The sequence below is a fragment of the Protopterus annectens genome, chromosome 11.part0, assembly GCF_019279795.1.
Source record: "Protopterus annectens isolate FY-2018-M chromosome 11.part0, PAN1.0, whole genome shotgun sequence".
Classification (NCBI taxonomy): Eukaryota; Metazoa; Chordata; order Ceratodontiformes; family Protopteridae; genus Protopterus; species Protopterus annectens.
In genome coordinates this window covers 981399737-981426883 of record NC_056745.1, presented here as the reverse complement: position 1 = coordinate 981426883, position 27147 = coordinate 981399737, and the positions used below count along the sequence as shown (strand labels likewise).

The following is a 27147-nucleotide window of genomic DNA, read 5'->3' as shown; positions in this document are numbered from 1 at the left end:
ATAATGCCTACTGACACCCTTGCTGGCTCATTTGTTACAAAGGCAGCATATTACTTTGGTACTTAGCAGCATCCTTTAGTTTCCTATGCATCATTTCTAGTGTATAAAATGTTTACCATTATGGACAGCTCCGTTCTGTAATCTGACATCCTATGAATGCAGGTTTCTTTGATATTCAGTGCTATTCACATCTGCAGTCAGCTCTCTTGCATATATCATTAACTTTCCTAGTCAGACCAGACTTCCAGCTTCATAACTAACAATCACTGCCTTACTGTCTGTCTACCACCTACTGCCCTCTATATATTAATGTTTATCCTGGCACTCATTACCCTAATGTTCATCACTGCCTCGCTCTCTCTTAGTGCAAACACTACCCATCAGACAGCAATGGCAGTCCATCAGTTCTTACAAACTCAGAATTAAATAAGTATCATTTACTCCCCCCCCCAAAAGTACTTCCTGCAATGGGGGGACGATGCTCTAGGTGACAAGGTTGGATGGGGAAGGGTCATCTGCAACATCGACTCACTGTGCAGTTTAACTGAAGCTTATTACTGTTGCAGAAAAATCAAAACATACAATGGTTAGAGACACAATTCAGAAGGCATTACGATAAAATTTTAATAACTGAATCAAGTATGTGCCCTATATAACGTACACAAACATCTAGAGAGGCTAACAAAAGTGTGCACAGTGAAGGGATTCAACTATTGTAAATAAATAAATAAATAAATAAAACACAGAAAAAGAGATACAGTTCTTAAAAGGTACAGCACACAAAATGGGTATATCTAAAGAGGCAGTTTATATAAATGTAATGTATAATAAGTGTTAGTATGTACTGGAAACAAAAGAATCTAATTATGAAAAAGTTTAAACATGCAGACTTAAAAGAGAGAGTGCAACAAAGTGGTGACAAAGTGACTCAAAACATTTTAGACAAGTAAAATGAGGAAGATGAAGTGCAAAATCAGAGTTAAAAGATGACTGAACTAAGGCGCGAGAGACAGAGTATAGAGAGAGAGGAAAACCAAACATACAGCAAGCACTTTTTTCAGTGTTCAAACTGAAGACAAAAGAGTAAAGAAAGGAACACGAAGAAGAGGACAGACGGAATGGGAGAGGCAAAAGCTGGCAAAATGCCACAAGTATTACAGGAAGAAATGTAAGTACTGGTGGGTTGACAAAGGAAAGACCACTTAGGGTGTTAACTACTTTGTAAAAGGATAAGACAGTACAACCAATCACAATGTATCTACGAATACATGGAATCTGAAGATGTACTGACCAAATTTCTAGTGACTTTATTTAAACGGGCTGTGCTGAAATGAAAGTAATTTCAGTAGTCAGAGACAGACATTCTCAAATTAAACACCGGAGAAAGCATGAAGACTGATAACTTAACTCTACTCTGCTTCACAATGACCATGTGTCAGTAAATGGAATTATTATTCAGAAATAAATTAATCAAAATGAAATGATCTTCTACCAGGCAACAAAGTACAATGATTCAAGTAGTCAAAGTGCTGTGGTCAGCAAAAACCTCAGCACAGCTTTCTACAGTGTGTGATCAAAAAAAAAAAAAACACAGAAAATCAAGGCAATTTAAAATGGGTCACACAATTGTAAACAGAGTAAAAAAAAAAAAAAAACAGACTCTGGCAAAGTGTCAAGAGCACAAGGTAACAAAGTCTGCAAACCAGTTAACTGTACAACACCAAAGGATGTTATATTTGGATGACATTTCTTCCATGTAATTTTCAAGTATCACTGCCAAGGTAATATAAAGAAAGAAAAGCCTGCCTCTTTGTGAAGAACAAAGGCATGCAACTGGTTTAATACTTACAGAGAAGGTTGACAAAGACAATACACAGCAATGTGAGAAAAAGTGCTAGCCACTGCTGCAGAAGGCAAATTCCCATCTTTGATAATGGTGATCTAGGTTTTCATCTACTCCAAATGGAAGCTAAAATTGAAAGCGATGAGCAGCTGGAGGCTCTCTTACACTTTGGGGGGGGGCAGGGGTGAAGTATAGGCTAGACCCTTGCTACACAACTGCTGGAAAAGTAGAGACTAGCTATAGGGATATGGACAGCAACAACCAGCAGGGACAACATGGCAAATCAGCAGGGTGTACTGTATGTGGAAGCTAATGACCAAGAATAATAGGCCACAGTATTATATGTCAACTGTTCAGGAACAGATTACTAAGCTTGAAAAGTTAAGGCATCCAAAAAGTGCCAGACAGCTTAGTGATTTATATTTGTCCTTTCCCCAATCACAGAAAAAGGCTAACTAGGATCATGGAAAATACACAGCCAACAGACATCATTTGAGGCCTTGTGGCAATAAACTATTAAGAAAGGTAAAAAAAAAAGGGGGGGGGGGAGTGATAATCAAGTGTATTGCAGATAGGTATCAGTACAGAGAAGGGTAAAACAAAAGAAAACAGAATCATTGGTGAATAGAGCAGAGGAGGGTGGGGATGGATATTTCTGCTATTTAAAAAGCAGTAATAAAAAAAAGAAAAAAAGAAACTGGCATGCAATTCAGAAACTGGCATGGAACTCAACAGATACTAAGCTTAACAAAAAACTGCACTATGGTCTTTGGGAGAGAGCAAACAGGATGATGGGGGTACAGAGGAGGACAGCAGAAAAAATAAGTATGCAAAACAGTCAACTGATAATGACCGTGCTGACACTGAAAAAGAATGGTGGTTGGACTCTCTGATAGTCAGGTGATCGCAATAGACAAAAGACAGAATAAATGTGAAATGCATGCTATAGGAAACATTTTGATCTTCAGCATCATACCACCACACATCACTGGTAAATACCAGTTTTGAGTATGACATGCAGTTTCATTCTGTATTTCAGAAGGGACAGATAGAACAAACACATGGGGTGTATATAGTAAATTAATTAACATAGTGGCTCCTTAAGAAACCATACAACAAAGACAGGAAAAAGCTACCCCTTTAAAGAGAAAAAGTGAGGGAATCATTACAAGTAACCAGATACAACACATTATACACCTCTACAGCATTAATATATGGATTAACAACAGTATGCAATAAAAAGCTGTACATACTGTTTAGTCACTCCTGTAGTACTGGATCAGAATTGGTAGTCCAACTGCACTTGATAAAAAAATTACTTCTGTGTCGTACACAAACCTAACCTATCTTTCGCGTTTAAAATAAATATAACTCCTCTTATTCTCTTTAATCATAACAGAATGTGTCTACATACATTTTTCTGAAGGAGTGCTGTCCCTATTGCCCATGACAGATAAAAATAGGTAGTGTAGTAAAACAGACCTCCCCACTACCCTAGTTTGAATACACACACCTCCAAATGCACAGAACTATATATCTGTTTTACCGATGTCTATATTTTCTTATCATTATGCCAGTTTCTAACTCACTCTCCAACAAGAGCTCATATGCAGTGCATGTACATGTCGTCTGCTTAATCCTAGACAACATGTACATTCACTACATATGCAATGAATGCACATGTAGTCTGGGATTAAACAGTCAGCAGAATTGAAACAAGTGTCAGTAAATGATTCTTAATGTTAAGACAAAGACAAAAGTAAGACAACCATTTTTTTTTCAGCTAGACAGAAGCTATTTTAAAATATATAAATGGGAGCAGGGTAAGGCTCACAACAGCAAACAGGTAAAATAAGCCAGCTGCTGTGACAAATGCTGAGACATCAGATTTTTAATTAAAAAAACACAAGTTATAAATGTTTGTGCATGTGTATCTAGTGATAGCTAGGTGACCACTTAGGATTAGTTCATAGTCCTGTGCCCACTGAGTGCTGAGATAAGCTCCAGCTTGTCCACAAGATTCAACAGATTATTAAAGAATGAATGAATCAATCAATCAATAAATGAATGAAAGAATGAAAACTACTTCTATAATAAGGGGACGATGCAATGCAAAAAAGGTTCTGTTGCTTCATACTAAAGCTATACATTGACAAAGTTCTCTCTAATTAAATTCTTACTGATGTGAAATAAGCATCATGATGTTACTTTTTTCTTTTTTATTTATCTACCCGGTTAGAACACTGATCCCAATATGGAGACATTGCAGCTCAGCCCGGGGAATATGAAAGAAAGAAAAAATGGTACAGATACTGATTACCTAAAAACAACTGTCATGAAAAAGTTATAAACAAACTTTCACAAATTCTATGGCTCAAGAAAAAGAGGTACTTTTTAAGTAGCTATATTAATTGGACAAGTCCAACTGACAAAGAAAAAACATCAAAATCCTCTCCCCTTTTATAAGCATAATTGGATTTTTCACTGATGTAAGGAAGGTACAGAGAAAAATGGGAGTGGTAAGTTTACTTGTTCATTTACTTCTGTTGACTGGGTTAGTCACACTACCCACAGCCTATTTTCAGGATAGTCCTGAGGTGGTATTAATATTGACCAATGGCAATTTGGCCAGGACACCACGGAGGTGCCATGGCATCTATTACATCCTCTTAAGCTACCACAAATCGAGTCAAATATGACCCTGTTTTAATGTTTCATCTGTGGAAACACTACATTCAGAAGATATGAAAACTAACACACACATATAAAAATATCAGACTCCTTTTTGATTTCTCCAGCTGAAAAGGAAGAGTTCAGAGGTGTACTGGTAATTCTTGAGCAGGACATGGGAGCGAAAAAAGAGGGAAGGGTGACTGAATCAGCTACCAGTTAAGCAGATTCTGTAGTTATACTACAGTATGAAAAACACATGCAGATCAACCAGGATGAGCAAATCTCTAAAGCTGCTACATTTCCAGTATCAGAGATCAACATTTGCAGAAAAACAGATGTAGCTATTTTTGGTGCAAGAGGCCCATCAGTCCATATACGTCAGTGCAACGATGCAGCTGCTGTTCCCCTTGAAAAAATATTCTTTCTGTGCAAAAAAAAAAAAATAAAAAAATAAAAAAAGCTAACATGTTAGCTACAGTAGCAATCCACACCAACTGGGGTAAAGCAGCAAGCAGTGTATGAGCATCCCACAGTGTGGTTACAAATGTCAATGTACTGTTTATAAATGATTTTCCAAAAAACAGTAAAGTAACCTTTCTATACGATCCTCTTTCAACAACCCACAAAGCAAGTGCTCACAGTTTATGCTTAAACTAGGAATTAAATCTGAAAAGTGTTCATGTCCCTCGGTTATACAACAGCCACGTGTTATAGGACACAATGCTGCGTATGCAGGGCACACATGCTAAACCTAGTATAAAATGCATTTCTTTTCAGTCTCATAAATAAACATGTCCATATTGTAAGAAATGCTTCCATCCAGAAATTCACTCAAAATTAAAGGCATTAAACAAGTCTTGCGAAATTCTGTCAATCACAGTATGTAAAGCTGCACCACATAAGAAGTGCAGCTATTGGTGCTTTAGTACGAACTTCCTGAAATTCTTCAGTGTGCTTGTTGAAAATCTGAAGTGTACTTTCTTTTTAAAGCATGTTCTCAACACATACATTTGAGTGTTTGGTTCTTCCCTGTAATTCTTCTTATGTTTGGTCTTCATGTTGCTCTGGGTCAATAACAGCAAGCCAATTGAATTCAGTTAGCATACTGCGCATAGAATGCAACTTTTACTCTCTCAATCTGGTGACATAGCTTAATTGCAGGACCAAGTTTAAGCTCCATGCATTCCTGAACAGTCGGTAGTGTGAGGAGGAGAAGTGCCTGACCATCAATATCCTGAGGAAAAGAGAAAGAAAAAAAATTTCTAGAAAATGTTAACAGAAATGCATGATACTATTGACCACATATTAAAAATAAGATGTTTTGACAGTGTAGAATTACATCTTTGTACTCCAGTTTTATTCTATTTTGGATGCTTCTATCAATTCAAGTTTAAAATAAACACATAGTTAGGACAAATGGCTCAAATGTCATTTTATGAGGAAAAAAAGAAGTTATGTACCTACCATAACGTTCCATGTTAGTTGTCTTCATCTCGCCTTCTTTCTTACTTGTTGGGATCGGAGCCGATCCTTGGCTCCAACTCGGCCATCTTCTATAGCTCAAGAGCTGTTTACTGGCTCGAGGCTACCCCTTATCCCATGATGCCTAGCGCTAGCTACCCAGATCTTGTTTGAAATAGCTAACCCCAGCCATAGCTATAGAATGAAACCCCTCCAAACAGGGGGTTAAACCTAACTGTCATAATCTCTAAGTCAGTAGAGGAAACAAACCAGAGAACACTCATCCAGTGAAACCTGAACTCCTCTCGGTCCAATAGGACAGGGGGATGGAAGGGGGGGGGACGCAAGAAAGAAGGCGAGATGAAGGCAACTAATATGGAACGGTATGGTAGGTACATAACTTCTTTATGTTAAGTTGTCTATCTCGCCTTTGTTTCTTGCTTGTTGGGACAGCATCCCTAGCACCTACGATCCTGGGCAGCTGATTGGAACAGATACTTCAGAATAGTGGAACCAAAGTTAGCTCTACTTCTGGAGACCATGTCTAACTTGTAATGAGAAATAAAGGTATGAGGATTTGCCCACGTGGCAGCGGCACAGATGGAGTCCATGGGCAACCTAGACTGGAAGGCTACAGAGGTGGCCAAAGCCCTAGTAGAATGACCTTTCAGTTTGATAGACAACTCTTTGTTTCTTAGTTGATAGATGAAGGTAATTATGTGAGACATCCACCTGGACAGGGTCACTTTGGAAACTGAAAGACCCTGTTTGCCCCTAGCATAGGAAAGGAAAAGTTGGTCTGACTTTCTTATATCCTTCGTTCTATGCAGGTAAAAACGCAATTGTCTATGAACATCCAAAAGATGTAATTTGTATTCTGCCTTGTTGGTGTGGTTAGGGAAAAACACAGGAAGGTCTATAGATTGGTTTAGATTATTTTCTGAGCAGACTTTCGGAAGGTAGGAGGGATTAGTTCTCAGAGCAACCCTGTCCTTATGAAAAACTAAGTACGGAGGACGAACACTTAGTGCCTGAAGTTCAAAGACACGTCTGGCTGAGGTAACAGCTACCAGAGAGAGAGTTTTCCAAGATAGAAACTTAATAGAGCAGGACGCTGCCGGTTCAAAAGGGGGCATAATCAAGGAGGTTAGTACCAAATTAAGGTTCCCAAGGAGGATGGGGATCTCTCACTGGGGGCCTGAGGAAGGCTTTACACAGCTTATGAGACATAATGTTTAGATTAACAAACTCAACATGAAAGTCAGAGATGGCCGCTAGTTGAAACCTGATTGTGGCAGAAGCGGACCCAGAATGAAAAAGCTCAGTTAGGAACTCCAAGATTTCGTGAACTGGGGCTGAAAAGGGATCTATGTTCCTAGCCTCTGCCCAACAAGAGAAATGTTTCCATTTGCTAGCATAAGTCTTCTAGTAGCGGATTTGTGAGAGGAGACAATAATCTCACGCACGGTCAGGGAAATGCTGGGAAGCCTGGCTAGGGTTGGAATTGGATCAACCAAGCTGTGAGCTGGAGTGTTTGGAGGGACTGATGCAGCTCTCCTGATTGATGAATCAGCAGGTCTGGAATAGGATCCAGAGTCCAGGGCTGCTCGAGAAGGTAATGGTGCAGGAATGGAAACCATACCTGTCGAGGCCAGTAGGGGGCAATGAGGATCATTTTGCAACCCAACAGAATAGCTTTCTGTATGAGTTTGGGTATAAGAGAGAATGGCGGGAAGGCATAAAGAAGTTCCTGAGGCCAATCGTGGACTAGAGCATCTCTGGGAGGGTGACCGGGAAGCAGTAAAAGGGAGAAGTAGTTGCTGCATTTGCCGTTGAAGGGGGTGGCAAACAGATCGCCGCAAGGCTGTCCCTATTTGCGGAAGATCAGATCTGCAACTACCTGATTCAGAGACCACTCGTGAGGCATGAGAATAGCTCTGCTGAGCCTGTCCGCTATGACGTTGGACTTCCCAGGGATGTGCGTCGCAATCAGAAATTGTTGGGAGAAAATCACCCACTGCCAGAGTCTGAGTGCTTCTCAACATAGGGAGTAGGACCTGATTCCGCCCTGCTTGTTGATGTACCACACCACTGACATGTTGTCCGTTTGAATTGCAATGGTCCCGGAAGGGAGAGAGTCCTGAAGGGCTTGCAACGCTCGGAGCACAGCTCTCATCTCCAAGACATTTATGTGCAAATGGTACTCGTGAGGCTGCCAAGCGCCTTGGACTGTCCTGCCCTGATAATGGCCCCCCCCCCACCCTATCAGTGAGGTATCCGTGGCCACTGTGGCAACCGGAGGAGGCTGCATGAATGGTCTGCCCTGAGACACTAGTGGGGAGACCATCCACCAGGAAAGGTGCCTTTTGCATGTTTTGGTAATCATGATCATGTGAGACATGGGGAGCTGCTGAAAGGAGCACTGCATGAACAGAAGCCACTGAAGAATTCTCATGTGAAGGACCAACCCTGACTTGTACCCTTTTGCATTGCATGAGGATATGAATTTGCTGCCGAATTGTGGCCACTCTGTCTGGCGGTAGCCTTGCAGGCATGCTCCTTGTATCTAAATCTGTTCCTATATAGGTAATAGATTGACAGGGTAATAAGGCAGATTTTTTGAAATTTATGGTAATGCCTAGCTGGGCACAAACTGTAATTGTATAGTCCCTGGCTTGAAGGAGTTGATGCCTGGTAGTAGCAGTAAGGAGCCAGTCATCTAGATATGGAAACACCTGGAATCCTCGACGCCTCAGGTGAGCCGTGACTACTGCCATGCATTTGGTGAACACCCTAGGGGCTGTGGTGAGACCAAAGGGCAGAGCTCTGAACTGGTAATGACTGGCTCCCAGCCGGAAGCGAAGGAACCTCCTGGAGCGCCTGTCCATTTTGATGTGATAGTACGCATCCTGAAGATCTATTGAGCACATCTAATTGTCCTGACCCAAAAAAGGGTAGAATGGACTGTAGCGTGACCATTCGAAACCTTGTTCTTTGGAGAGACTTGTTTAGTCTGCTGAGATCCAATATTGGTCTCCAGTCCCCTGTATTTTTTGGTACCAAAAAGAACCTTGAGTAAGTTCCGGATCCGTGTTGGTCTGCCGGGACTTCCTGGATGACTCGTTTTTCAAGCAGTCTTGAAACTTCTATGACTGCTTGGGCCCCCAGATTGGGTGGAACATCTGGAAGGGATTTGCTTGACGGTAAGGGGGGTTGAAAGAAGGGAATTATGTATCCTCCAGATATGACTGAGTGTACTCATTTGTCTCGCGTTAGGTTTTGCCAGGCTTTTGGGTACAGTGATAGTCTTCCCCCGACTGCCTCCAGAGGCGGGCTGCCGGGCAACCCTTCAGGGATGCTGGAAGGGCTTGTCAGAGAAGGATTCTCTGTTGCCCTGGTTCTGCGTACCCCCTCTGCCCCGAGGGTGGTGTCTGTTGTTGCTGTTTCCTCTTCTGCCCCTGGAGGAAAAGTCACTACGTGCGTCAGGCGAGGCTCCCTGGGATTTCCAAAACCACATTTTACCACTCTTCTGACCCTTGGGATATGGTCTGGAAGGAGTGGAAAAATGGACTCCCACGGCAGAGAGAGTCTTGCCTTTCTGTTCACACCTAGAGTGTCTTTCACCTGTGGTCCAAAAAAAAAGGAACTGTCAAAGGAAGCATTGGTGAACGACGCTCTAAAGGGTTCTGCAAAATTACACAGTCGCATCCATGCGTGTCTCCTGAGGGCCACGCCTGTACCTGCGGCTTTACTCGCACCATCGGCTGGATAGGAATGAGCCTCATGGAGGAGTTGACTACCGAATTAAGGGTCGCCAGCTGAGAAGCCACTTTAGCTTGAACCCCTTCAGCTGATGGATCCTGGAGGGAATTTCCGAGCTCTTTCAGTAGATCCCTCTGAAGCCTGGTAAAATGGCATAAGTAATTCAGTGACCTCATGGAAAAGGTCGCTGAAGCAAACATTTGCTTCCCGTATCTATCCATGGTCCTAGACTCCTTGTTAGGAGGATGGACAGAGGAAGAAGTTTCCGCTAACTCCTTTTTAGTGACTGCTGCTACCACCATGGCATCTACGGGAACACCCTTAGTAAGGAACTGTTTATCAAGGGGTGCAGTGATAAACTTGCCGGGTCTCCTCGGGGTTGGTTCCACTGTATCCGGGGCTGACCAAGCCCTTCGAGCCACCACTGACATTAGTGGATCGAAAGGCGGAGACACCCAGGAGGTGGAAGGTCGGGAACCAAACGCATCCAGGAATACAGATTCGTCCTCGGTAGGGGCTAGGACATTCCAGTTCCCCCTCTGTTTAAGCATTTCTAGGATGTCCAAAAAGGAAACATCTTCAAGGGGGATCTCAGGGACCCTTCCGATTCATCCAAATCCGTATCCGAAGTGACAGACTCGGGGGAGTCAATGTGCTTCCTCTTGCACTTCTTCTTCCGAAGGGGCTCCTCTGAATGATCAGGGGAGGCCTTGGAAGAAGAGGAAACACCCAATGGGGTGCTCTGGAGCGCCGGTTCCCCACGCTTGGGGTCTGGAGGAGGGGCAGAGGTTGGCGCAGGCACTACAGGGGATGGAGCCAGTGGGGTCGGAAGTGGAGCTGACTCAGAGGCCAGTACACTCCTCATGACATCGAAGGTGTCCCTGCCACGATGCAGAGAAGGCTCCGGTTCCAAGGAAACTGGAATACTCCTCTGCACCGAGGGAGATGGCTCCGAGGCCGATGTAGGAGCCGAGCTCACCTGCACTGATGCTCCGAGAGGAAGAACGGTGTCGGACAAGGGTCCGATGCCACTCGCCCCCTCGGAGTCGACAAGGGAGTCTCAGCGCCCAGATCCCTCGAAGGATGTTAATAACTAACATGCTGGCAACCTCCTTGCTTGTGGGCATAGGAGCTAAAAATGAAAAAGTAAAGCTAAAATTCCTACAGTTATATGTAAGGGCAGTGGGAGCCTGTCACATCTCAGATTAGAAGTATCACTGCGGAACCCTTTTCTTTTGTGCAGTTCTAGTTAACGGTGCAATGCTAGCTTCTGAGGTGAAGCAAAGGTATTCTTCTTGTCTGGCCACTAGGGAGCAAAGTTACTTGTTCGAGAAGATGAGGAAGAACACAGGAACATGAATAGCCTGATTCAAGGCAGATTCAGACACGACCTTGGGAAGTAAGTTAGGATTCATTTGGAGTGTATCATTATGAAAGCCAACATACAGAGGTTTACAGGACAAGGCTTGTAGTTCTGAAATTCTCCTTGCTGAGGTAGTAGCCAGCAAGATAAGAGTTTTACAAGAGAAGAACATTAAGTCTATAGCAGCTGCAGGTTAAAAAGGGGTGTTTTCTCAAGCCCTGGAGTAAAACAATATCGCAAGGTGGAACAGGATCTCGCAGAGGGGACCACAGGAGAAAAGTACCCCTCAAGAAGGCCTTAGACAGTTTCAGAAATGCAGTTGGTGTCTGGGTCTTTGCCAACATGAAAATTTGAGATAGCCATCAAATGAACTTTAATGGTGGAGTAGCTAGTTTCTGAATGAAAGAGATCTGCAAGAAAATCTAGAATCGATGGCAAAGGGGCAGAAAAAGGATCTAAACATGTGGCTAAGGTCCAAATGGAAAATCTCTTCTTCTTACTTCTACAAACTTTCCTGGCAGAAGGCTTCTGAGATGATCATAATATGTAAATAATACTGGACGAACACCTGGAATTGTTGGCTATCACTGGAAGTGGAAAAAATAAGCAATCAAATTTGGGGATTTGATGTCTGGGTGAGGCCTGTCAGATGGGTGAGAAATCAGATCTGGAAGAGGGTCCTGCACCTAGGAATGGCACTTGATAAGGCCATAGGAAGGGGAACTATATCTACTGAGGCCAAAAGAAGGAGATGGGAATGAAACTCTCCTTACACCAAAAGCTGCCTTCTGCAGAAGTTTGGTTATTTGAGGAGTAGGAGGGTAAGCATCACCTGACCATCAAAGAGTCCAACCACCATTATTTTTCGGTGTCAGCATTGTTATTATCTGTTGACTGTATTGCATACTTATTTTTTCTGCTGTCCTCCTCTGTACCCCTATCATCCTTCAGAGACTACCCTCTGGGGAATTTAGACAGAAGTAGCTGCTACGTTTGGTGTTGGAAGGGGTTACAAACAGGTCACAGCAAGGCTGGCCCCAGAGACTGAAAATCATGGAAGCCACTGACTGACAGGCCACTTGTTTGGCAGAAGAATCAATATGCTCAACTTAAACAACTTGTCCACTAATACACTGGATTTCCCCAGGATATGTGTTGCAATCAGAAAGCACTGGGAAGACATTGCCTACTGCCACACCCACATGGCCTCCCAATATAAAGGGTATCAATAGGTTCCTCCTTGTTTGTTGATGTACCAGACTAACATCGTATTGTCTTTCTGGACAATGATCACACCCATGGTGATGGAGTCCTGGAAGGCCTGCAACGCTAGGGGGACTGTCCTCATCTCCAGAACAATGATGTAAAGACTGGCCTCTGTCAAAGACCCTTGAAGTGCCCCCCACCCCAGAAAGGATGTATCCTTGGTCACTATGCTTCCCATGGGAGGGAAAATAAAAGGACAATCTTAAAAAAAAAGCAGAGTTTAGCCTGCAGATGCCAGTGAGTCTGACTACAAAGTGCATAGGATGTTGAAGAATGCTGTTACAGAGCCAAAAATTCTCAGGATGGATCTTACATTGGGATTTTGGTGAGAGAGGACCAGGGAAGCTTTCTGGCTCAGAGTAGCTAACCTCAATTCCAGATATTTGGTTATCTGCAAGGTGGTGCCCAGGTGGCATCTTATGAACTCTCTGGCTTGGACTGGTGTTATTCTGGACTTTTCCAGAATGATCATGATTCCAAGGTGAGAGCACACTGCAGCAATGGCTTAGATAAGCAGATCTCTTGGGGCCATGTTTATGAGCCAGTCATCTAGGTAAGGGAATACCCAGAACCGAAGCAGCCTGACATGTTCTGCTACCACTGTTATGCACTTGGTGAACACCTTGGTGGTATAGTTATAGTGAGTCTGAAGTGCTCTGAACTGAAAGTGACTAGCTCCCAGCTGAAAGTAAAGGCACCTTCTGGACTGCTTCCTGAAGGTCCACCAAACACATCCAGTCATCCTTCATCAGATGAGGTAAAATGGCCTGAAGCATGACTATCCAGAAAGTTGTCTGTTTCACAAATTAAAATGACTGAGGTCCAGAATGGGTGTTCACTCCCCATTTTTCTTTAGAACTAAAAAGAATCTTGAGTATATTCTGAACCTTTGCTGGTCTGGAGAGACCTCCTGGATGACTCAACTGTCTAGCAACTTTGCGATTTCTTAGGCTGTTGCCTTCCTCTGTGGGGCAGAACATCAGGAAGGTTTCTTTGTGACATTTTTGGCACATAAACTGAGTGATGACTAGCCAGGCATGAGGATATACAGATATGCATTCCCTGACTGCCTCCAGAGTGCAGCAGTTGGGCAATCTTTCATGAGCGCCACAAGATTTTGTCAGTGAATGGGTCTTGAAACCCTTGGATCTGCAGGCAACCTCTGCCTCTAGGGCAACATCCTTTGTTATTCTCCCCTTGGTCCTGCTGAGTCTGTCTCCAGGAGCATCCGGCACAAAACCATGAAATTTATGGAGCCATAATCACTTTTCTATCTTTTTGTTCGGGGAAAAAAAAAGACCTTTGAGGGGTGGAAAAGTGTATGCTGATGACAGAGAGAGTTTTGCCATCTTGTTCACTCCCAGTGAGTATTTATTTATTTTATTTATTATATATTTATTTACATTTGTTGACCGGGAGAGTACGACTGGACACAGGTTCATTTTCAGCGGAGGCCCGGGGAGAAAAGCTCCACACTCAAATGTTTAAGACATTACACAATTAGAGAAATATCATATAAAATTATAGACACTGTTACAGCTGTAGAGCATAACACAAGATTAAACAAAGTTGTAGAACAGCTGTAGAGCAAGAATTGACATTTTAAGACATAGTGACAGATGTTAAACATAGTTACAGAAGTAGATGTATATCTTTAACCTTGGTCTCAAAAAGGATGGATCTACCAAATGGGGCATTTAAAAAGGAAACTTGCACAGACACATCTAAGCATATCAGTATATGGCAATGCAGGTGTCTGCTTCTTTAGATGTGTCATTCACCACACTGAACAAAAGCTACATAGAAACATGCACCGATGTGGACATACTACAAAAGGGCCTCATTGAAACAGATGCCTGGTGTCAAAGCCATGGCCTGAAGCTCAATGCCAAAAAGTGCATTGTCATCCCCTTTGGTAAAAACTCTGTATCCATGAACTACCACATAAGTGGTAGTCTACTTAACGTCGAAAGTGTGATTTATTTATTTATTTTATTATTTATTTATTTAAATTTGTTGACCGGGAGTGCCCGACTGGACGTGGGTCCATTTTCAGCAGAGGCCCGGGGAGAAAAGCTCCACAGTAAAATAAACAGACAGTAGTTACATTGGATTACATAGCGATTAACAATTTAACATAGAAATTACTTACAACATATTTACAGATGAAGAACATAGTACATCAGTAGACAACTAGAATCTTTATCTGTGAAGTACATAACAGGCATTAACAAATGTAACAATGAGAAGTTCCTGCTGTATGATAAGTACTAGGTTTATGAGCATCTGAGCTTGCTATAATCAAGGTAGTTAGTGTGGAAAGAAAGGTAGTAGTTGGATGGGGTGGATGATATTAGAGTGGGAGTTGCAAGGGCATAGGCAGCATGTTTTTAGGTGCGCTTTTAATAAAGTTTTGAAGTTGGTGCATGATGGTACGGAGGTAATTGTGGGTGGGAGTGAGTTCCAAAATTTGGCTATGGCGCAAGAGAATAGTGCTTCACCAGCAGAGTTATTGGCTTTAGTGATCTGCAAGTGATTTTTGTTGCTGGATCTTAGTGGTCTGGTGGTGCGATAGGGTTGGAGTAGATTCTGGAGGGATGGGACATTTAGTGGAAGGTTTACTAGTTTGTGGGTTAGTGAGAGTTGATACCACTGAAGAGCCCTTGGGACACAGGTGGACAGTAGTCTCTCCTTTGATAATCACATCGCCACAGTGGTCAGGAAATCCTTCTACGTGGCTTACCTCATCACCAAAGGTTTCGCATCCAGAAAAAAAAGGGGTCATTGTTCCCCTCTACTCATCACTCATTAGACCCATTATACAGTACAATTCCCCTTTTGGTATGTACCTCACAAGACATCTACAACAACTAGAAAGGCCACAGAAATACCTCACAAAGAGGATTACTGGCCTCAAACAGATGCCCTACTCAGACCGTCTCAAAAAACTCCAGCTTTACTCTGTCGCAGATTGCCTACTCAGAGGTGATCTCTGCCTAACATACAAAGCTATGTCAAACCCAGAGCTGTTGGACATGCTCCACTTAAAAGAAATCCCAATCCCTCCGAGCTACACGCTCTACGGACCTAAACCTTGTCACCACAATAAACAGAACATCCTAGAGGGATAGATTCCTGTCCCAGAGACTTCCCATACTCTGGAACAGACTACCTATCTATGTCAAACAGGGCTCCTCATTAGCACTCTTCAAGAAAAATCTTGATGACTGGATGGGAAATAGGAAATTCACCCCAGGGATCACTTCTGTGGCTCTGCTCGACAGGGGCACAGGAAAATAATTTTCTTGGGTGGCGAAAGCCAGGGAACCTTTTTGGCTAGGCTTATATAGGCCCTAGGGCTAATAGCCTAGTACCTACCTACCTATGAACCTATAATGGACAGGATGATCGCTAACTTTGAATCTACTGTTTTGCAGGACACGGCTGTCAAGGTACCTGACAGGGATTTGGAAAGCTCTTTTGTCAAGTCCATCTGAAACTTCATCAAATGTGCAAGACAATTCAGTGCTCTTAAGGCAAATATCGTTGGTGTATTAAATTGCTTTCCAAATCTGTGCAGGGCCAGAGACTTCCTGTATGGCTGGTGAACACAGGAAATCTCTTGCTGCCACCACCATAATGGTATCTACTGCAGGCCCCTTGCTCTAGAGTAAATTATCTCAGGGTGAAACCAAAATCTTGTCAGCTTCTGGTGAATGGGCTCCACCACTCTGGGCTCCTTCCATGCCTACTGGGACAACAAGTTAATCATTTTGCCCACTGGGAGGACCACAAAGGAAGTAAATGGGCCAGCTCCAAAGGCCTCGAGGAACACAAATTCCTCCTCGGAAGGGGCATCAGCAGACCAGCCCCCTCTCCCCTGCTGAAGTAATTCCAGGATGCCCCCAAAGGAGACAACTTCAAAGGGGAACCTTGGGGACCCTTCCCTTCATTGAAATCAGTCTCATAAGTAAGAGACTCCAACGGGGGGAGTCTAAATGCCTCCTTTTGGATGCATGCATGCTTTCTGTGCTCTTCGACAGGGTGGCAATCCAAGAACAGTCAGAAGATCATGCAGTTGCAGCTGGCTGTTCTGAAGTGATAGAATTGTGTGAAGTAGGTACTGTAGATACCAAAGAGGATCAGGACAGAACCAAGCAAGAGGGGGATACCTCTTCTCTAGACAATGAGGGAGACTTCTCGAAAGCTTCAAAGACTGAAGCAGAGGCCAGTCCCGAAGGAGTTCTTCTGGGATCAGAGGATCCAGACAACAGACCCTTTCAAGACACAATCTGGCTTGGCGCCAAAGTGGACACAAGGGCCAAGCTGTCAAGTACTGAAGTGGCAAGGGGAAGGGATGGTTCTGACAGTTTCAGAGATGATACTGACGACAGCATGCTGATGCTAACCTCTTGCTCCTGGACCCCCAAGATCTGATGCAGTTGGAGTCAAGTAGGTGAGAGGCACTACTGGAGTCGAAAATGTCCAGTCTAACAGCTTTGACAAAGGGATCCTGCAGAAAGCACTTGGATCCAATACCACTAGATCTGAAGGTTGGATAAGGGAAGGAGAAATCAAGTGGGAGGTGGTAGGGACTGGTTTCCATACCCCAGAAGCAGAGGGAGCAGAAAGGACCCCACACAGTCTTTAGGAATTTCTGCATACTCCTATCCATGTCTGCCTTGTATAAACTCTTCAGTAACCATACTGACCTGAAAGAAGAGGCCTTGCAGGATGTGGAGACCTCTTTCTGGACTCCATAACAGCTTTTTTTTCTTGACATTTCTATCTCCTCCTTATTTTCCCTTTCTATCTTTTTCTCTCTTTTTTTCTCATTTGATTTGTTTCATTTGGACTTCTCAATGGTCTCTCCAATGGCTTCTTGGATGAAGAAGAACATGAGAGGGTGGAAGATGAATCTCCTGTGGAGGCAGGGAGATGGCCCTCATTTACCAGCTTTGATGGACACATTTATTGTGTGGATCATGGTGGGGGTGGGGGTTTGGATTTTATGCTTGCCGGCAAAACATTTTTTAAAATGAAAACTAGTCAAGTGAGAAGACAGAAAAAAAGGAAAGAATGCCTGAAAACTAACTAGACCTAACAGGGCCAAAGATTCTGACACTAGCAGAAAAGGTGAAAAAAAAACTATTACAAATAAACTATCTAAACTAGAAAAATTCACTTATCTGCCCTTGAAAGACAAAAAAACCCCCACAAAACTCAAACTGAGCCCTGGAGACTACTACTGGCTAGTTTAGTTCAAGAGGCAAACGAGATCTGAGGAACTCTTAGGGTGGAGAGGTATTATGAACTTTCCCCAAGAATAAAGAGCCTTTGTCTTGGATCCAAAGTCTGACATGCAAGATCCGACATATCGATTAGCTGAGATGGGCAGAAAAGACAACATTGGATCTTGCTGTCCCAGACTTCTAGCCATCAATCATTAAAAGAAAATTAAAATGGGAAAACAGTTTGATAAACTGTCTATTTTAGAAGTATGCAGCGTGTATTTTTTTTTTAATTTTATTTTCAAACATCAAGAACAGATAAAAAGCACTGTGGAAATCTGTCAGGTAATATACAACCTCAAAACTAAATGTACACTACAACCTTCAATGGCGTGTACACAATTTAAAATACAATTACATGAGAACTTTCTATACAACACATCTTAGTGTTTTGATTTTTGAAATGGATCACATCTGCAGGATTAGAATATAAGGCTTCCACGACTTCACAGAGCCTTTCTGCTTGGCAGAGCTGTTGATAGACAGTAGCATCCCTACAAAAAATCAACTTCTGGCAACTAAATACAGTACCATTCCTGGCTCCATTTTCTCTTCTCCCTTTTCTGAATGGAAACCTTTTGTACAGGCAGGAAAAGTGCTATATAACTCCTTCTGTAACCTCAATTCCTCAAAAGCAAATGACAGAAGTGTAGAGTTGAAGATCTGAAAATCTGTCCTTAAGGTAAAGCACTTAATCATTCTTTTCTCTCTTACAGCAGTGCAACAGGGCCCACCCTCCTGGTTCATTAAGATTATACCCCTTTTTAACAGCACTAATGAAGACCTGAAAATGGAGGAGTATATCCTCCCACCCTCAATTATGTTTCGCATGTAAAAAGAGTAAATATTTTAAGGGAGAGAGAATGCTTTCAGTAAACAGAATATTGCTGCCCAGAACTTCAAATGGCACAATAAATGAAGAATGTAAAGGTATCACTACTCTGATGCTTTATCTTTAAAAATATGCAGAAGTTTTAAGTGCTGCATATTGAGTTCCTCTTTAAGCTCTTGACATCAAGGCAATCTTGCTAAAGATAGCCACTGAGCTGCTTACTCAAATGGGAGGCAGCAGAAAAGTAGGATGTGTTGGTGGACGCCATTTAAAATCTGATTTTCAAGTCACACTCATTCCCTGAGATGGTCAAATTACTGCAGCAGAGAAAAACAAATCTGGTGCCAGCAAAATGGGGCTAAATCAATAATTTTTACAGGAACTTTATGCACCTTAAATAAAACTCTCTGAAAGTAGGAAAAGGGAAGTCAGATACAGAAAAACCTCCTGCTCCACGACATATAAAGGGCTTCAAAACAGAAAACTCCAGGATCTGGCTTTAGACAACAATATGAATGTCAACTGCAGTTTTCTGCTCTTGAAAACAGCTCTACCTGAAGAGAACTCAAAAGAAGAAAAAGGTCTATAATTACTTATTTGGACAGAAGCTATTCATACTCTACGCAGAGTAACTCTCAGAATCTGTTTGACTACTCTATATTCTTGTAACATACTTGCAATAACGGGCATTTGTTTTCACTTCCCATTACCAAAGAAACTGCATCCCCTTGAGAACAGCAGACGTCCTTATCTCTCTCTGTGGTATGTTAATTGTTCTCTCCATCTGAACTTGGAGCACTGTGAATGTGCATGAAAAGAATATGATTTCATCACTGCTTTCTTTCTAGAAAAGTAGCCACCTGATCACCCAAGTGGGCCTAGTAAACTAACAGATGCATGCCGTTGAAGAAAAGTTGTGAACATCTGTCTACCACCAGTGCTATTCCGTTTTGATATGACCACATATGAAACATTTCCCTTGGCGCTGCTTCCACTGAGAAGCTAGAAAGTAAGAAAGCTAAAGAGGCCATCTGGTGAAGTGGGGTGCAGATAATGCAGTCACCATCAGTCCCAGTGTTTGGAAAATTTCTTGAACTGAAAGAGCTGCAGGACAGCAAAGAATGGAGAGTCCTCTCCAATGCCAGGAAAATGTTGCTGGGTGTCACATCTAATGCGAAACCAAAAAAGGGCACACAATGAGACTGTGTCTGCTTTGACTTAACTGTTTTCTTGACTGTTACACTCAAGGCTTCTAAACTAATAACTCAAGCAAATGCATAATAATTTGAAATGCGAATGGAAAAAGAAGTTGTCATCTGTCTGATGCTGCCTGCACCCCCAGTATTACACCCAAATTATGATTATGACTCTTTTAGTGTGAGGGCAGCTTGTTAATGAAAACAAATGAAAAAATAGCACAAAAAATACAAATTTTTTTGATCTCTCAATACTACATTCAAAACGATGTGTAAGGTTTTACCTAGATGTACCTTTTAAACAAAAATTAAAAAAATTCTCAGCATACTGAACTACTTCATATATATTGTGCATGGATTCTTCCAATGTAAAATCATATGCTTGACCTTTTCATCAAGACTTCAGAATAAGTACTGTAGGACATTTTTCAGGAGCTGGTGCATTTTCTAGTACGCATAATCATGATGGACTAATGGAAGGTACATCAGAGCATCTGATACACAGAGGGAAGGTAGTGTTATGGCCTTCTTAACTTAATAAACAACTTCCAAGCAAAAGCTCTTCAGATTTTTAGTAAGAAATTGTGCAAGTTCCTGAAAAAAAATATAATGAAAATCGGCAGACTACATGGGCCAGAATTAAAAGAAATCAGGTGTGCGCCTCAACAGGGCTTGCAGTACAGTTTAAAGCAAACATGAATATAAAAATATTGCACATCTGAGCAGCTAAATAATTGTGAATGCTACAATCAGCAAAATATTACAGAGCTGTAAAAACTAAAGTGCAGCAAAGCAAGTAGTGTCATAGAGTCCAGTAGTGGCCATGCACTACTTACTATGGTTCTCACAATATCTGATGGCAGCAGGTGGCAGAAATGGCGCAGAAGGATGTTGGGAAGCTTCACGTGCTACTAACCTGCAGCACATTACAAACACCTGCTGCCATGATTTACTAGTTCATCAGAAGGGGAGAAAAGGGCAGTACAGGATAGCAGGAAATGAAGGAATAAGCTAGTAGAAATAAACACATACGGAAAGCATAAAGAGAAAAAAAGTGGTGGGAAGACGAGACATATTTTTTGTATGGAACAGATATAGTTATAGATAGATACATATACACACACACATGGGATAATGAGAGAGTAGTCTGGCATTATCCAAATATAAAACAGTGCAGGCAAAGAGTTGTGGATGCACACAAACCAATAGTGGAGACATGAGTTGGACAGATGAACAGGTGTTGAGGAAAAGTGAAAAATGCACAATGGCTGAGTTGTGGCACAATACTTTCTGAATGGGGAGGAGGGTGCTAGCTGACAACCAATCTTGAGTGATGTCAGTATGACCTAGAATATAGTTTAGACAGGTCAGGGCAGCCAATGACGGATGTCACATCCTACTCTGGTGGTGGGAAGACAGAGGTCAGCAGGTCAAGCGCATGTGAGATCCAGGAAAGCCATAGCAGCTTCCCAGTAGGTCATCACTCTCCTGCTATACTGAAGGCTGGACCACAGCAGGTGTTAAAGCCAGTCTATCTACCTCGGAGAGGTTAGATTTTCCCCCCTCCCCAAAGTGAGGCAGTCACTGCCCTCTTATCTGCCACAGTCATAGTGACAGGGGCAGGAATGATGTGCAGTTCATTCCACCTGTGGGTCATAGGCTTCATAACCTATAAGAAGGAAACAGACAGAAAGATAACGTTACTGACAATGTCCTATAAATGGCACAAAGAATACAGTACCATGTAGAAGAAAAAAACACACATCCACAATGCTGAAAGAGTCTGCTGCTTCCTGTGGCAGCTGAAGAGATTAGCCTCTCACTCTGCTTGTGTTGAAAGACACAAGGGGCAAGAACACTCATTTCATACAGCAACAGGCGAGACCTCAACAGGACAACAATTTCACTTGTGTATGCCAGATGATAGATGCCTGTCAATGTGCCCACAGCTTCATAACTAAGCTACACCCAATGTGTACATGCAAGATTACAGATGCACAAAATGGGTCCAGAACTTCATGACTATGCTATAGCCCCACATCTAGGTACAAAATAGCAAAAGCCTCACGTGGTGTCTACAGAATGACAATCAAACATCTATGCAGTTCCCCACAATAAGCAGCAGTGCCAAGAAATACAGACAAGCAACAGGAAAGTACAGTTGTGTACACTTACCATAAATGTAGATGTTCGAGTGTATTCACTGTTGCACTCATCACATTTGGGTTATCTGCTTGCAGTAGCCCTCAGTTGGCCTGATTATCAAACTCTTGGGTCCTGTGTCGGTTGCTGTCTCATCTTCCATGACGTCAGGTAGTCAGGGGTATAAAGCATACAGCCGACGCCATTACATCAGTTTTTCTTGCCCCAGATGTCAGGTGCTCCTCTAATGGGAAGCAATTATATATATATATATATATATATATATATATATATATATATATGTGTGTGTGTGTGTGTGTGTGTGTGTATATATACAAGGTTATACCTCCAACAAAAGCAAATACACCAAAAAGCTTTTAAGCATAGCAAAGGAGAGTAGACGTATAGCCAAAAGAAGTCAGGGGGCTGGAGGGAGGGTAACCAGGACTGCAACAGTGAATACACTCGAATATCTACATTTATGGTAAGTGTACACAACTGTACTATGTTCTTCGTGTTTTACTATTGCAGTCATCATATTTGGGAAGATTCCCAAAGCTAAGGATGGGAGGAAGAATTTAGACAGCATTAGGACCAGCTATAAGGCCCTGAAAGACTGCAGTGGCAAAGCCAGCTCTGGATTTATAGAAAATTGGCAAATGGTAATGCTTGGTGAAAATATGTACAAAACTCCAGGTAGCAGCTTCTAGGAAGAACCTGGTAGGGACACCTCTGAGAAAGGCTGTAAATATAGATGCAGCCCTGGTTGAATGGGGTCTAATCCCCTGTGGGATAGGTTTTCCATGGTGCTTATAGCAGGAAATGAATGCAATGGCCTATCCATTTAGAAATGGTTTGTTTTGAAATAGCCTACCCCTCTGCCCCTGCAGCAAATGCCACCAGCAGTTGTTCAGATTTCCTTTGAGGTTTAGTCCTGTCCAAGTAAAATCTAAGTTGTCTGTGCACATCTAAGGAGTGCAGTATCCATTCCCTTTTGTTCTGTGGATTAGAAAAGAAGGTTGGCAAATGAATGGACTGATTAAGAGCCACACTGGATACCACCTTGGGCATGAAGGAGGGATTGGTCCTGAGGGACACCCTGTCCACATTAAAGATGATGAAAGGCTCCACTGCCATAACAGCCTGTAATTCAGATACCCTTCTTGCTGAAGTGATTGCTAAAAGGAAGGCTGTTTTCCAAGAAAGGAATTTTAGCTCTGCACTTGCAGCTGGCTCAAAAGGAGGAAGAATGAGTTTTTCCAATACAAAGTTAAGGTCCAAGGCTGAAGTTGGGGCTCTCCTGGGTGGTCTTAAGTTTTTGGCCCCTCTGAGGAACTGCTTGAGCAGTGGATGAGAGAAGAGGGGTGGTTCTGTCTTGTAATGAGCTGAAATGGCTGAGGCGTGAATTTTGATGGAGGAAAAAGAAAGGACCTTGTGAAGTATCTCAGTTAAGTATTGAAGAATCTGAGGTAAATTGGGCGCTGCTGTGTCCATCCCTTGAGTTTGGTTCCAGGCACAGAATCTTTTCCATTTTTCAGCATAAGATATTCTAGTACTAGGCCTCCTTGCCTCCAAAATGACATCCAACACTTGTTTACTGAGGGATGGTAAGAGAGATTAGGTAATTAGCCAGGCTGTCTGGTTCAGGGTTTGAAGCTGAGGGTGCAGAATCTGGCTCTCCTGCTGTGACAGCAGGGTAGGGGTCTGAGGCAGGTGCCATGGAGCCAGCAGTGAGACACTGTGCAAGAGGGGGTACCAGTGCTGGCGTGGCCAGTCTGGTGCGATCAGTACCATCCTTGGTTTGTCCTGTTTGATCTTTAGTAGTACTTTGGAGAGGAGAGGCACAGGAGGAAAGGCATAAACTGACAGATTTTTCCAGCTGAAGGACAGAGCACCCACTTTCCAACCTTGTTTGTGGGGAGTCATTGTGCAGAATTTGTCCAATTGGTAGTTCTGGGGGGAGGCAAACAGGTCTATATCTGGGCTCCCCCATTTGTTTATCAACATGTTGAAAGTCTTTGGTTCCAGTTTCCACTCGTGTGGGTCCATGAGATTTCTGCTTAGTTCGTCTGCCAGTGTATTTAGTTTTCCTGGCAGGAATTAAGCCTGTAGATGCACTTGGTAGCTCAAGGTGGTGTTCCACAGAGCCATGGCTAGTCTGCAGAGGGGGTAAGAATGGGGACCCCCCCCCCCACTTGTTTATGTACCGCATAACAGTGGTGTTGTCCGTCTTCACCATTAATTGTGGAAGAATGTGGTCCTTGAAGGCTGTCAGAGCATTCTGTACAGCTAACATTTCTTTTTGATTGATATGCAGGTGCATTTGACTTGGGTTCCATTTGCCCTGAATGCACTTCACTGCCTGGTGAGCCCCCCATGCACAGTCTGATGCGTCTGTTAGAGTTTGGAAGGCAGGGGTAGAGTGAATGGTAGTCCCTTGTTTTGGTGGCAGGCCTCTGCCCACCAAAGGAACTCTAACCACAGGCAAGGTATGATAGGAATCATTGCTTCTAGATCCTGAGAATGCTGACACCATAGACTTTTTAGATATCATTGTAGTGTCCTCATATGCAGTCTTGCATATGGAATTAGTAGAATGCAGGAGGCCATGAACCCCAAGGCCTGCAGTATTTGCCTTGCAGATAGCAAGGTTTTTGTGGCCATTAGTTTGAAGTAAGATGTCAAAGCCATCTGGGAAGTTGTGTTCAAGCTTGCTCCCAGGAATATGATTTGTTGACAGGGTACCAGATGTGATTTATTTTCGTTTATGGTGTACCCCAGACAAGTTAGCACCTTTAGTACAAATGCCAGATGATTGAAAAGCATGTCCTGGCTTTCTGCCTGAATTAGACAATCGTCCAGGTATGGGTATATATTTGAATATTTCTTTGCCTGCAAAATGCAATGACTGGAGCTAGGCACTTTGTGAACACCCCGGGTGCAGTAGATAAGCCAAAGGGCAGTGTAGAGAACTGCTAGTGCATGTAGCCTGCTTTGAAGCGTAGGTATCTTCTGCAAGATTCCCTGAGTGGGAAGTGCAGGTAGGCTTCCTTTAAATCCAGTGTTGCCAACCAGGCATCTTTGCCTAGCATAGGAAGCAACTGGTGAAGAGTTAGCATCATGAATTTTGGAATCACCAAAAAGGTGTTTAAGGTCCAGGATAGGACACCATGAGTTGTCTTTTCTGGATACCAGGAAACGTCTTGAGTAGAAACCTTGCCCCTTTTCCTCTTCTGGTACAGTTTGAATAGCCTTTATGCTTAAGAGAGAGAGAGTACTCGCTTTTGAGCCTCTGCCCACTGATTTATGGGTAGATCTGGCCAACCGTTTGGGGTTGGTAACTTGTGGACGTGAAATCTGTATCCTTGGGAAACTATATTTAAAACCCATTTGTCCTGGGTAATGAGTACCCAGTTTTTTGCCTGCAGAGCAATCTTTCCCCCTAAAGAAGCAGTCAGTTGAGAAGTGCTTGGAAGTTTTAAAGTTAAGTCATTGAGACAGCTCACCATAGAGGGGAGTCTTACTACTCTCCCTGATTTGGAAGTGGGAGCACTCCACTGCTTAGTCTTGTGCATACCCTGTGACTGAAGCCTAGGCGTTCTGCTGGTCCTGGGTTTGGACTGAGAAGGCCTGGAAGAGGCAGGAAAGGACCAATTCTTAGAGGGCCAATGCCTACTAAATCTTGGAGGCTGTACTTGTAGGAAATCGTTAACAGTTTGCATAGATTTAGCTTCTTCCTCCATCTTTTTAAGAACTTCTTCTGCTTTGTTGCCAAACAGGTGGTCCTGATTTAAGGGAGCATCTAGCAATTTAGCTTTAGCATGATGTGGCAAAGATTGCTCCTTAAGCCAAGCATGCCTTCTAAGTAAAGACCCAGTGACAGCAGCCCTGCAAGATGCCTCTAGTGAATCAAAACCACATTGCAAAGTATGTTTTCCAACCTGTTCAGCAGAATGCATTAAATCCTGTAAATCCTTATTTTCAGCACAGTCAGGAATCAACATAATTTTCTGTTTAAGCAATCCAATAATATGCCTCTGATACTTTAACATATGAAACTGGCAGTTTAATGCCCTAATGGCCAAGGTTGTAGACGTCTATACCTTCTTACCCCATCTATCCAGCGCCCTGGAGTCTCTATCAGAGGGGGGTAGGATTTTTGGCAGTTGTAGCCTTAATGCCCTTGGGTACCTGTGAAATGGTCTGAGGATCCGCAGTAGTATTTTTAAAAAGGAACTTGTGAGAGTCAGGAACCCTGTAATATCTATCAGGTTTCCTAGGAGCAGGAGGTAAAGAGTCAGGGGCCAAGCTAGATTCCGAAAAGGCATCATCAACAATGTCTAGTACAGGAGGGATAGCTAAAGGCCTGTGTTGGGGCAGGAGTAAGAAATCCCTGTCTCTTTTTTAGAATCAAGAGTAATCCTGGCTTTCCCAGCAAAAATGCTCCCCAAGAGTATGCAAGGTTTCACCAAAAGAGAAATCCTTTGGGGGAGAAGCAGAGAGAATAGAGTCCCTGCATCAGAATCCTCACAGGTAGATAAGGGTAAATCCTGGTCATCAGAGGAGACAGAAATTTCAGAATCCTGGTCAGAAGTATCATAAGCAAATTCAGTTCTAGGTCTCTTAGAGGGGGAAGGTTGGCTTCCCCTGATAAGTAATAAGGTCTTCAGACATTCTTATCATTTGTTTTTTAGGCATAGAGACCTGACCATGCAGTCTGGGTGCCAGTTTTCTAGGCATGGGTCAAGTTTTAGGCCTTGAAGAAGAAGATGGCGTCAGTTTAATATGCAAGTCTGTAGGCCTGAATACACCCTCAGATGCCGCTGCTTGCACAGCGGCTCCGGACCCATCCAAGGTAGAGACATCCGCAGGTTCCACAGTTGAAGCATCTTATGGCATACCGGACTCCGAATGGGTCTCAGTAGAGGCATGGGAATCTGAAGTAGCGGGTATCAGGGGCTGCGAAAGTGCCTCACTGAGTACCGGTGAACTGGCGACTGGCTTAGGAGAAGCATCATCAGCAGCTTTGGACCTAGGTGGCCTGTCTCTGTCTATCTTTTTGTTTTTTCAGAATGTCGGTAGTCGGATGGCTTACCGAAGACATATCTGGATAAAAGATGAGTACCAAAATATTTAGAATCATAAATATACCGACAACAAATAGTTCGTTGCTTAAATAAGGCACAAAATCGACAGCGAGGTATGTCGTGGTCAGGGCCTAGGCAAGGAATACAGTAGGAATGAAAATCTTTATGAGGTATTTGCTTTCCACAAGAAATACAATTATTGACTTTTACTGACATTGGTTATAGCAAGAA

General features: G+C 42.9%; 1 protein-coding gene across 1 annotated transcript in view; it reads right to left on the bottom strand.

Annotated features, from left to right (window-relative positions):
• Positions 1 to 4364: 4364 nt before the first annotated feature.
• SFMBT2 (Scm like with four mbt domains 2) overlaps positions 4365 to 27147 on the bottom strand; it is a 2938510-nt gene continuing 2915727 nt past the window's right edge. The window contains 1 exon segment of the mRNA XM_044088354.1: positions 4365 to 5750. Within this exon segment, the coding sequence (XP_043944289.1) occupies positions 5610 to 5750 (141 nt within the window). The 3' untranslated portion in view covers positions 4365 to 5609.